The sequence below is a fragment of the Chiloscyllium punctatum genome, chromosome 9 (assembly GCF_047496795.1).
Source record: "Chiloscyllium punctatum isolate Juve2018m chromosome 9, sChiPun1.3, whole genome shotgun sequence".
Classification (NCBI taxonomy): domain Eukaryota; kingdom Metazoa; phylum Chordata; class Chondrichthyes; order Orectolobiformes; family Hemiscylliidae; genus Chiloscyllium; species Chiloscyllium punctatum.
In genome coordinates, this window is record NC_092747.1 from 102041199 (window position 1) to 102054621 (window position 13423).

Here is a 13423-nt window from a genome sequence, read left to right on the forward strand (position 1 = left end):
CCATAGAACAACAGTGAGTTGTCAAAATTCAAAAGAAGAGCAAGAAATGACAACAGCTGATGTGTTGATCACTTTTGCAAAAAAATGTACAGCTCTTTAACCTCCCTTTCTTTGGAAAGTCCAGGGTATTAAACGCTACTTCCAGGTGTAATAGTGATATAATTTTATATTTACTGATTGAGGATACTATTCTTTCTGCTCATGAATTAAAATTCTCTACCTTGGAGAGACAAATGATAGAATTGAATGTTTGCTGGAGAGCTGGTGGAAACCCAGTTGTGGACATTTCCAGGAGTCCCATTGAGATGAAGTCCCTGTCTGTTGGCTGCCATCAGTCTTTCTTAACACCACTGATGGCATTTTTCCATAAAATGCCCTGATGTGGAATGAATGTTCCACTTCCGAGATCCATGGGTCCATGTAATTTCACCTGGGAGGCACAGTGGTTAGCACTGCTGCCTCACAGCGCCTGAGACCCGGGTTCAATTCCCGCCTCAGGCGACTGACTGTGTGGAGTTTGCACGTTCTCCCCGTATCTGCGTGGGTTTCCTCCGGGTGCTCCGGTTTCCTCCCACAGTCCAAAGATGTGCAGGTCAGGTGAATTGGCCATGCTAAATTGTCCGTAGTGTTAGGTAAGGGGTAAATGTAGGGGTATGGGTGGGTTGCGCTTCGGCGGGTCGGTGTGGACTTGTTGGGCCGAAGGGCCTGTTTCCACACTGTAATGTAATCTAATCTAATAGCAACCGCTGGCACTCCACAAAGCCTACATGAAGAGTGGTCCCTGAAACTCCCAGGCTAGACTGTGTGGGGGAGGGGGCTGGATCACCATGAACAGTCAGGGTGGGTCTGATGGGAGGGAATGGGGGAGTGGTTGTTGTCAAAGGCAACAGATGACTCCATATGAATTCCTCCATTTCCAATGTAGGGCTCAGAATGCCTCAGAAGGAGAGAAAACTTGCTTACCAAATCTGTAAGTGTTTTAGCTCATGGCTTGCCTACATGACATGGCTTTCATTCACTGCTGGTTCAATACCAGTGGCAGCAGGATCAAAACCTTGTGTGTCGTTCTTGACCCTTCCCATTCTTCACTCTGGAAGTTGATAGGGTCTCCACCCTCATCCTTCTGTTCCCTTAATCAATATCCAAGTCTCCCAGGCAACCTCCAGGATGGTTTTCAATTAAACCAACCCAAATGCAGTTTGGATGGAAGTTTTAAAAAAAAAATGTTTCTAGGATATGGGCATCACTGGTCTTGATACAAAAATGAGTGGGAAGACAAGTAGTGGGGATGACACAAAATGAGTACAAAAGTATATGGACATGTTAAGTGAGTTAGAAAATCTTATAATGTGCAAATATGTGAGGTTATGCACTTTGGTAGAAAGATTAGAAGAGCTGAATGTTATTTAACTGAGGAAAGACTGTCGAAACTGCAGCTCAGAGGGACTTGGGGGTCATTGTGCATGAATCACAAAAAGCTAATATTCAAGATGGTGGAAATGGGGTCAGAAGCATTTGGCTCCTGAGCGCAGGGCTTGGCCACTCATGGCTTATGCCATGGGTTCTGCTGTATCCACATGGCTTCATCATTGGGAAAGTTTTATCTTGTTTCGGTTGTCCTAGAGTATCCTCCTGTTGCCCTCCTACAGGACGCTGAGGCTCGTATATTCCACTTCATTCCGGGTGAGTGAATTGGAAGATGAGCCAGGACTCCTAACATTGACTTGGAGCCAGGACCTTGTCCATTGACCTGGAGCCAGGACAGAGTCTGCACAGTTTTGTGAACAGGCAATCGTGTTTGATAAATCTGCTAAAATTCTTTAAAGATATAGCAAGTAGATAAAGGAGGAGTAGTAGATATAGTGTGGTTGGTTTCTAGAAGGCATTCAGTAAGATGCCATGTAAAAGATTATTGCCCATTATAGGAGCTCATGGTATTGGGGCTAATATATTCACATGGATTGAGGATGGCTAACATAGAGAAGACAAAGAGTCAGGATGAATGGATCTTTTCCAGTTCGAAAGACATAACTAGTGGAGTGTCAAAAGGATCAGTCCGAGGGTCTCAGTGATTTACTATCCATATTAATGACTTGGAGGAGAGGCAGAGTGTGATGGATCCAAATTTCCTGATGACACAAAATTTGGGGCTGGGCATGTATAAGAGAACGTAAGGAATATGTAAAGGAGTAGGGATAAGTTGAGTGAGTGGGCAAAACCTTGACAGATGGAGTTTAATGGAGGAAAGTGTGACGTCATGCACATTGCTGGGAAGAGTCAAGAGGCACACTATTATTTAAATAGAGGGAGATTCCAAAAGAGTGCAGCAGAGAAGGATCTGAGTGTTCTTGTGCATGAAACACAATACATTAGTATGTGGGTGCAGCAAATAATTTTTAAAAACACAGATAGAATTTTGACCTCATTGCTGGGGTTCAGAGTTGCAAAAGTAGGGAAATCTTTTTCCAATACACAGAGTGTTGGTGAGACTGTGCCTGGAGTACTGTGTATAGTTTTGGTCCCTGAATTTAAGAGACCCTGTATAGGCAGTACAAAAGAGATTCAGTTAGTGATTCCTTAGATGAAGGGGTTGACTTATCGAGAACTGGTTGAGAATGAGGGTTGATCTTATTGAAACAAACAAGATTCGGAGGGAGATTGACAGGGTATGTGTGGGGACTTTCAAACCATGAGACATAGTTACAGAATAAGGGGGAGCACGCTTAAACAGGGATGGAAAGGGATTTCTTCTCCCAGAGAGTAGAGAATGCCTAGAATTCTCTACCCTGGAGAGTTGTGGAGGCTAGATCACTGAAACTATTTAAAGTGGAGTCAGATTGATTTTTGCATCATCAAGGAGTTGAGAGCTAATGAAAAATGAGTTGAAGACCAGCCATGATCATATATAATAGTGGGACTGGCTGGAGGAGCTGAATGGCCTACTCTTGCTCCTATTTCTTATGTACTTAACTTTCTTTAGTTCTGGCAAAAGCCACAGGTCAACAGATTTAGCTCTGTTTCCATCTCCACAAGTGCTGAGTGTGTGCAGAACTCTGTCTTTATTCCAGATTACCATCATCCGTAGCAGTTGGTTTTTGTAGTTGACACTCAGACTTGGCTGCGTTGATCAACACATTGGACGGTTTGTGTTCCACATTGTCAGGTATCCTCCAGTCCACATGGATAGAACTTCATTGAATTTTTACCTCAATACTAAAACTCAGCATCACAAAATAGTCCTGCAATATAGACAGAGCACTTAACATCATCCTCTCTGTTTATACATGCTAAATTTGAAGTAAATCCAGCTTCAGGCTTAGTTTAAATAGTGCACTTAAGACGAGCAGTGCATAGTGACTAAATTAACTCAGTACAAATAGGACCTTGAAGAATACCACTATATTTCATAATGAATCAAAGCTACATGGTGATAGAAATCCCTTTACAGGGATTTGCTGCTTCTTGTGCAATTACACAGTTATCCTGTTGTATGAAAATTAGGATATCAATTTTCAAAGCTTTTTATTTAAGGGAAATGCTGAGTGTGAAAGCTCGTGACAGGTACAATGAGAAACTGGAAGAATTTGTGTGGAAGAGGTGTTGCAGCGTATTTCACCTCAGTGATGTTGTTTTAAATATAGCTCAGGCACACTAGATGAAGGTGTTATTTGAAGATTGTAGACAGTGCTTTATGCATCAGTGCTCTGGAGATTCTTGATAATGCTCTAAAGACGGAGCTGTACCCTATCTATCATCTATCATATTTTCGTTGCAACAATGGTATTGTGTAGAGGGTGTCCTTATTTTGTATTAATGCATATTGACCTAGTAATACTTGATTTGTATGAGGGAAGCTCTGAATTGAATCTGTTGTGCACTATATTGGACAGTACATAATGGTCTGTGTCATGTGAGACCAGCATTGAATTCCTGCCCAACACTGGGTGCAACGTGGAAAATACAGGAGGAACTTCAAGTCACATATAAGATGAAATGAGTTTGACATGGGAATAGTTGACAATTAATATGTTATTTCCTTGGCAGTGACAGTGTTCATTTCATGGGCACAATAGTAACCTAGAGTACTGTTGAAAGCCATCTTGAGTGTGATTTGGATGCTGACTCAAGTGGAAAAGTGCCAGGCAGTAGGTAGGCTATGTAGTCAATATCAAAATTGGGATTGTTGAAACAGATCTTTAACTTGCTACACAGATGTAGGGATTGCATTGTGATTCAGCTGTTATAGAAACCCACTCACTCTCCATGGGAATGACTGGAAGTGAAAATTAACATTCTTTGGATGTTGGCTTGCCTGAGCTATGAGGGGCATTGGATGTGGAGAGGCAAAGTTCCATACTAATATTCTGGACAGGTGAGTTTGAAGTCCATCATAGCAGATGGAGAAGCTTGAGTTCAAATAATAATCCAGAATTAAGAGCTTGTATAATGTGAAGGAGTGAAATCTATCATTTTTACTTAGTCTGGCCTACACGTGATTCCAAATCATCAGCAATGTGGTTGACTCTTAACTGCGATCCAAAATGACTGAACAAGCCACTCAGTTCAAGGGAATTAGGAATGTGCAATTAATGTTAGCCCACATATTGATGCCCACATCCCATGAACAAATTTAAGAAATGTACCAGCTTTATGTTCAACTGTCAAGTGAAAATCTACTCTTTCGTATTTTACAGATGTCTCACATTTACAGTGAGTGGACAGGCGGAGCCATTTAAAATGCACTCTTCTAAACTGATGGGGAAAAGTCCTGTCTTGGGTTGCAGAAACTTTCTGTATCCAGTTAATTTCTACTCTAGGTAATTGAGTCCATCAACTTGTCTTGACTCGAATTTTCAATGGATTACTGAGTTTCCTTTGTTGGATGTTCCATGATATTAATCTACTTTACAGTTAATGTATTTATGAAAAAAAGACAGCGTAATTATTATACAAATTGAAAGCAGAATGATTAACATTTTAAAAGCAACTTTTGCAATCACAGGATATTCCAACATGGTTAACAGTTAATCAAATACTTTTAAGTATAGCTGAATGATTTAGATTTCCCCCTTCAAATTGGCAGTATAGGATGTTTTATGCCAACTTGAGAGAACATGCGGGGACTTGGCACATCTCTTTTGAAAGACAGCATTTCTGACAGTGTGATGCTTCGTCAACCCTGTAGTGGAGCATCAGTATAGATTTTTTGGTTCAACTCTAGAGTGAGAGTTGAACCTGTAGACTCTTGGTGAGAGTTAAGAATGCTATACATTGAATTGCCTTTCAGTTGAAGTCAACCTGAAGGGAAAATAACATCTAGAGTGTGTCCTTTGTAAGTGATAAACTCAACAGAGGTGTACTTCTCAGTAGTTTAATTTGGCAATTCTTATGCATGGAAGTGAGTTTGGCAATTCTTATGAATGGATATGTTTCAGACAATAGAGAAATGTTAGAACACGCTGAATTGTTACTATTGGAGCACATGAGTAAAGCGTAATAGAGTAAAATCACTATAAGTAGTGTGAGTTATCTGTTCACATATTTTAAGTTTCCAGAATAATCACAAAAGAACACATTCGTTGGCATCAAAGGCTGCATTTTCAGTCAGCCATTAGGTACAAGGTTGATAATGGGTAAATAACTGCCCTCTCTCAAATGGCATGTTAGTCTTCTAACATCTCTGTGATATGCTGGAATCTTCAAAGCGAATGTGGGGAAGAGGGGCTGGTTGATAAGCAATCTGCACGCCTCCAATTAACTTGCTGATATACTCATTGAAGATCTTGTTAACAGGCCAGAGAGCAACAGAATTAAATTTTCCAATAATGGGAAGAGCAAACGATCTGGGACATGTTAGCGCGCAGCTGTCGGGAGCACAGAGGGGAGCCATTATTCATTACTGATGAAAAGTCTGGTTTGAAAAAAAAGGAATTGTTAAACTGAGGTGCTCATGCAGTGGCACACAGTTGCCAATCGCTTGAATAAACATGACTGTTGGGGCTCTTGTGTGGGAATTGTTAGGCTCCTGGCTCCCTGCTTTCCTGTTTGCTCCATTCCTCCAGGTGATGGAAAGCCCAGCGAAAAAAGTCTCCTTCTGAAACAAATCCCTTGCCACTGACCCTAAATTGGGCACAGAACTCACTTTAGGGCTGAGTAAGGCCTTTTTTATGGAAACCTGCATTGCCTGACTGATGCTCACCCATTATGGGGTCAGGACTCAGTAATGGTCCCAATGTTGAGATCACAGTCCTGGACTCAGAATTCAGGCCCACATTTTGTATATTGGACACTTTAGAAAAGAAGAGGGACAATTTTATGTTGCAAGATTTCAGTCAAAGAGAGTAGACTGGTCAGTGGATATAGTTGAACAATAGACTGATTGACTGTTATTCCTTCTTGTAGAGACAAAGGGACAAACATTATGTGCTTCTCATTCTCGCACATTCTGTAATGGTTGAATAATTTATCAACATGGAAAGTACTAATTATGACTTCTTGCTGGTTCCTTTGGATGACTTAATTATGATTTAAAACATGGATTAACTGTGTGTATTTTCTGGTGTTCAAAGCCTGCGTGCATAGCATTCTTTCATTGATCATTCTACTTAATTGTAATGCCCTTTTAAAACGAATTTAAAAAAACAGAAAAAAAATTGCAAGTGATTAATTGAAGCAGTCTATCTTTCCCTAATGACAATGACTTTGTTGTGTTGAAATTAGGAATGTAATTGAGTGTAGTTGCTCTTTAATCTGATCGCTTTACCAGTAGTTTGTGTGATGGTATCAGGTTTTAGCCTGCATTGCTAGGTCAACATGGACCAGTCCATTAAAGGAGCAAGGTTCAGCGAAAGTTCGCACTCTATTGTTTCACCATGGTTACAAAACAAGAAAGGAGAAATTTTGCATTTATAACCTCCAATTGCATTGAGCCCTCAAGGTACAGAAGCTTGTTATTGTTCAAAAATTAAAAGCAGAAATGTAAATCTCACAATTATCTCTCGAGTAAACAGAGGACTGCCCTTCACTTGCTATATAAGCAGTGCACAGATGTTCTGAGTTGAGTCTAATGTCAATACGTTAAAAGCATATATTTGTTCCATTTTACCCGGCCATATTTAATCATGTTTAAACAGTATGCACCCTAGTCGATTGTGTATTAGCATAATACCATTTAATAATATACCAATGTTGCCATATGTGTACATTGGATGTAAAACATTGATCAAATTACTTACAGGACTAAAAATTAAAGTGTCTTTCAGCTGTTCTTATAGGTAATTGTCAAAGATATGCTACTTCACTGAAAAATATCACAATAACTTTGATGGTTTGCCAATGTGCACCTAGGTCAATATTCCACAGTACATCCAGGCACAAGTAAACCATGGCTATTATACATTGCTTGTATGCAAGTGATAGGGAATATGTCTTTTGGCTGAAGGATGTTGTTATGTTTGTATTGCAAATTATTGTACTGTGTTTGCAGGATATGTTTCAAAATAAGCAGGATTAACAGTCATTTTCTAGGATGGGAGTAGTGAGGGAAAAGTGTTACCTTAGAAAGAGGGAATATAGGATGTTTTATTAAAGACCTCACCCTGCTGGATGTGTCTTTGTAAAAGGATTGGACGTGTAAAGTTGGATAGCCCCATCACCTTTCGGCCCACCCCAACCTGATCCCCGTGATGAGGGGTTGAGGAAGGCACACACTAAGCTGCCCATCCTTAAGCTTGTTGAGATCCTTGTGGTCAATTAATGACCATTTGAGGACCTCAATCGGCTTCCACTGCCATGATATGCTGGCCAGTGGATGGCGGGCAGTGTGTAAAGGTCATTTTATCACCAAAATTGGTGAAATGGAGTGAAAGGAAAGGTTGGTGGGGATGGTGTTGTGGTTTCCTGCTTTGAGAGGCATCCTGTGCATACTGGGGCCACTCCACCTAAGATAATACCCCTGTATTGTGTCTCCCTAACTGGCCACCTAAACCAGCTCCCATTTGCCTCATCCCCCCAAATTCATCTCTCCAAAATGTACCCGATGCATCCTTGCTGCCCATGAAGCCTGGGGCATACCTTTCTTTCTGCCATTGCTGATGATTGATGGCAAGAGCTTTGGACTAATCAAATTGGCCAGCACCTTTCAAGGGTAAGAGTTTGCATGGCAGAGGTCGAACTCTACTTGCTCAGGCTGCCCACAGTGGGCCACCACTATGGTTTTCAGTTTGCAAGCAACTTTTTTTCTAGATGGATAGGGAAGGGATGGCTGAAGAGTGTGCCCTCCTGCGAAATAAAATTCAACAAGCTGACCAAGACTAAATTGGGGTAATTCACTTTGAAAACTCAAACCCTTGTATGGTCCTGTTGTCTAGAGAAGCTAAAACAGCTCTTCACTAGAGCTGTTGACGATTATATGAGATATTAACGGCAGCTCCAACATTGATTATGAAATGAGACTGTTTAAAAAAGGAATCATTTATTTGTGAAGTTGCTTCTCACACATGCAAATATTGACAGAGGTCATTTTGAATCCAAAAGCCATATGATATAGTTTGCGACCAGTTCTAGTGATAGACACTAATATTTCCTGAAGTAAGTCTCAGAATAAACACTGATGAAGTGATACAGACTGCATAATGTGATTGACTTAAAGTGATAGCATGCTTTCTGATGATAAATCATTGGGTAAATTACTATATCTGTAATAGGTTCTCATGAAAATCCTCTTCCTTTATCAGTGTTCTTTCCTGAGCTATGAATGACCAGCAATATAACAAGAAAGGAATGTTTATTGTCTGGGAATGTTTTGCATTAAAGTGACAGAAACAGTAAATGGAAAATAGTTGAAAAGAGAGAAAGTTAAGTTGCTGAAATTTGTTGTCTTGCACAGGATGAAAGCAAGAATACCAAATCTAAAATGATCACAGTCTATACCATCAGAGAAAAGGGATGCTGATTGGCTGGCAAATCAACTCTTATTGGCTGAGATGTTGCCAACGGAAATTCAAGATGAAAAGATATTAGACAGAGAAGTGGATTAATTTCAAGCAATATCTTGTGCACTCTGCCTTATGGTTGAAGCTATAGCTTAGTTTGGTACCATAAGATAAAGTCACTCCTACATGCTGCCTTGATGTAGAATTGCTTGAGCACATTCTTTTTTTAATTCATTCATGGGATTTAGACATTGCTGTTTGGGCCAATGCCTGTCCATAATTGTCCCTGTATCTGTGTGGTTTGCGATGACTATTCCAGAGTGCAGTTAAGAGTCAACCACATTTCTGTGGGTCTGGTGTTATGTGTTGAAAATATCAGATAAGGATGACAGATTTCCTTCTGTCAAGAACATTAGTAAACCATATGGATTTTTAACAACAATTGATAGTGATCACATGGTCACCATTTTGGCGTGTTTTTTTTTCCCCAGGCTTTTATTGAATTCAAATTTCACTACCTCTGCCATGGTGGGATTTGAACCCATCTCATCAGAACCTTAGCCTGTGTCTTTGGATTGCTAGTTAAATGGCAATGCAACTCCACAATTGTTTTCCTCTATGAGGTCTGAGGAAATGTAGAGCAGAATGAAATTATAGTCGGAATGGATGTCTACTCAAACACAAGGGCTGTATTTTCTTTTCAAATTACAAATAACTCTTAAAAAGTGTTTATTAATTCAAGGTATTTTACAAACGAAATCTAAAACCCACAACGAAAGCACGCATCATATAACGCCGTTAACATTGCAAAATGTCCTTCACAAGAATGTTTATGAACAAACTTTGGCACCTGAAGGAAGTAAGAAGACATTAAAGTTGGCTTAAATGTCGAGCGTGTACCTTAAAGGAGATCAGAGAGGTAGAGAGCTTTGGGGAGAGAGTTCTCGAGTTAAACAGCCTGGCATGTTTTAATAGATGGCTTTCAGTAGCACTAGTCCTTTGATCAGGAAATACCCTGGTGTATTTGCTGTATTATTTTGAGTCAGTTAACCAAGACTAAAGTGAACCTTGAGATGTTGGAATATGCCTCAGTGCCACGGGTTGACAAATAGATAAAGGCAAGTCAGATTTTTCACTCCCAATTACATATTGATGACTCCTGGTGGATCAAAGCACTGTAGGGAGGTTATGTGAGAACCTGTTCTAATGCCTCCAGAACCTATAGTCATTCACCATCTAATGTCACATGTAAAAAATGATTGAGCTTGACAGGTTTATCAAATAGTTCTGTGGAATCACATTCTCATGCCCTGATATTTACAAGGAAGGAATCAGCATCATATGTTTACAACAGGGAAACCAGGAAATGTACGGAATCAGCTGGAGCTCAATCACTTTTTCTCCCCTTCTGTTCCCTGGGCACAGCAATAATGTCTCTCCCTCTAAACCAGGAGTCCCACTTGTTCCAAGGTGCATAACATAGAAGATATATCCCTCTATTTCCTGCCTTGTCAGAGTGAAAGGATTAACAGCTCCTGGCCGGAAAAATGGAAGTCAAAGACTGTAATCAGGTATCATTGAGAACATCCACCATACACCTGGCAATGGGTGCAGCTTTGGCTGTATGGTTTACTGTAAAGAGTTGAGAGTGCTAGGAAAGCACAGGCAGCATCCTAGGAACAGGAGAATCGACGTTTAGGGCATAAGCCCTTCATCAGGAGTTATCCTTACGGTAAAGAGTCCTGAGCACTTTGATGTGGCTGACTTACAATGCCCTTTAACTTCCCAAGATTCATGAATCCTTGGAATCCTGGTTGGCCAGTTAAACTTACAAATAACAGTGAAAGTATTAGGAACGGGGGTCTAAGTTACATAGTACAATGTGGGACCCAGCTCTCTCGAGTTGGTTTTTCAAACAATTGCAAATGCAATAGGGTTAAACTGGAAGCAGTGTATTAGCAGTGGACTAATGTCAAGTTCCACATATTTGCTGATCCCTCCACCAAACCATTGTATGCTCATGTCACGGGCGGATGGGAGGGAGATCAGCAAAATTTTTCCCTCATGAGTTAGTGCCTTCATGGGTCAGAGAACAAGCACGTACCACTGAAGAAAACACATTATAACATTAATTTTTTTTCCAATATGCACATACGAATGAGCACTCATACTGAGGGTGTAGGTAATTTCCATTTCTGCATTGTGCTTGCGTTGCCCAAAAGAAATGTTGCTTTGTTTGTTTTGGCTTCTGCCCTTTTTTAAAGCCTTTTGAAATAGTCAATCACTTCTACAGGTGTAATATGAAAGGAAATGTGTGTTTTTTTTAATGAAAAAATAATGATGGAAACTCAGTGCTCCTAATGTTATATGTTCCAAAAAGAGGTCAGGTGCAGACTTCTGAAGGGAACAAAGTGTATTGTTTGTCCATTACTGTCTGAGATATAATGTGTTTTTCAACAATAGCCATTGTGTAAATGTTCACTGCACACAATTCCTTTCATCTTTAATTACTTCTACAATCACAGCAAGGCAACATACCAGTTATAAATGATCCCAAACTTATGTTTGCTGACATTTTATAGAGCACTGTATTTTGGATGGTAAAAATAGATTTTGACCTCTCCTTCCAAAATTGTACTACTGAGCAATTCTGGACACTGGTGGTTAAATCTTTTTTATGTTAAAATTCTAGCTGCTAATGGATTTCCTTTTCTTGAAGGCATGGACGACTGCAGCTATTTACTGGACAAACCTACACGTGGAAAAGGTTATGATTTAATGTTTCCTGTGTAGAGCATAGCACTGCAGGATCACACACCACAGACCAGATTTTACAGGGCGTCATGGTCCCCTCCTATGGGTAAAAAATCAGGAGATGGTGCGGAGTTTGGGATATTGGTGTGCCCACCCATGATCATCTTGGTTGTCTGACAGCAATTTAACATTGGGAGCACTGGCCATTGTTTTAAGGTGACACTTCTGTCCTTATCTCAGGAGTAAGCCCCTGTGTGGACTTGGCACGTCTTTGTAGTCCCAGCAGTAACAGATGGACATGGTGGCCACAGTTAGGACATATTGGCAGGCTCCATGTGCTGAGGACCCCCAGGTATGTTCTGGGTGTGGAGCTTTAGAAAGTAGGGTGAGTTGGAGGATTTGGTTCAAGAGTCTGGGGGTGACCTTGTGGGTGGGGATTGGAGGGATGATGCTAAGTTTAGCCCAACAAACCCACAAGAAGAAAGCTGCACCCACTCCCCCTTTACTGAAAGTAACTTGCGCAACTAAATCTACTGAGCTTCCAGCATCCCTCTATCCCTCCCCTGACAACTCCCTGCCACATGCAAAATGCTGGAATTGGCACAAAAAGGCCCATGAGTCACCTTTAATAGGAGAAAGTGAGGACTGCAGATGCTGGAGATAAGAGCTGAAAATGTGTTGCTGGAAAAGCGCAGCAGGTCAGGCAGCATCCAAGGAGCAGGAGGATCGACGTTTCAGGCATGAGCCCTTCTTCAGGAATGAGGAAAGTGTGCCCAGCAGGCTAAGATAAAAGGTAGGTTAGCACCACCTGCAATCTTCTTCCTGACCTCTCCACCCCCACCCCCACTCTGGCCTGTCACCCTCACCTTAACCTCCTTCCACCTATCGCATTTACAACGCCTCTCCCCCAAGTCCCTCCTCCCTACCTTTTATTTTAGCCTGCTGGGCACACTTTCCTCATTCCTGAAGAAGCGCTCTTGCCTGAAATGTCGATTCTCCTGCTCCTTGGATGCTGCCTGACCTGCTGCGCTTTTCCAGCATCACATTTTCAGCTCATCTTTAATAGGCCCAAGGATGAGGGGGCTGCCTAATGCTCCTTTATTTCCTCCTGTAAAATTTCTGACAGGTCACAGTGTGGGTAGGTGTCAGAAAGGTTATCCTGTGCTGCGGGGAGGGGGTGTGGATTTACATCTCCACTTTCTCAACACTCCCGCCGTCTTCTCCATTCTCCACCCTCCGAAAAAAACACAGCGCCACCCTCAAACCTACCAGGAGGGAGGCATAAAATCATAAAATGCAACTTTAATTTGCACACGGATGTCAGCCAATGCCTGAACAATATCCTGCCTGTAATAGCCCTGGTTACCTTCGCTGGAGTTGCATGACTCTGAGTTAAGAAGTTGAGGAGTTTATACATGTCTGAGTTCTGTACATCAGCCTTGATTCAGTGGGTAATCCTGTTTCTTCTCAGTCACAAGGTTGAAGGTTTCAGTCTTACTCCAGGATGGGAGCACAAAAGATCAAGGCTGAACTGGAAGATATGGAGGGCTAAATGTCTAGGAGCATCCTTCTCACCCTGAATAATAGTAGATAAAAAGATATCAGTATGGTCACAAAGAACATCATTGTGTTTTACAAACTGAGTTTTTAGTGAGAGCATTTTGTGACTATAACTCTGGTGTAATGTGTTGTCAGAAGATTGTGGGTTCCTGTCCCACTCCAGAAACATCAGCGCA

The 13423-nt window shown here is 41.2% G+C and overlaps 1 protein-coding gene across 5 annotated transcripts in view; it reads left to right on the forward strand.

Annotated features, from left to right (window-relative positions):
- Nucleotides 1-13423, forward strand: part of LOC140481571 (dachshund homolog 1-like) — a 593017-nt gene that overhangs the window by 188526 nt on the left and 391068 nt on the right. For 2 of the 5 annotated variants that reach the window (XM_072577986.1, XM_072577988.1), the window contains exon 2: nt 4695-4817. The exons of the other annotated variants lie outside the window; for them this stretch is intronic. In XM_072577986.1, coding sequence (XP_072434087.1) covers nt 4695-4817 — 123 coding nt within the window. The remainder of the gene's footprint in view (nt 1-4694; nt 4818-13423) is intronic. 5 annotated transcript variants of the gene reach the window in all.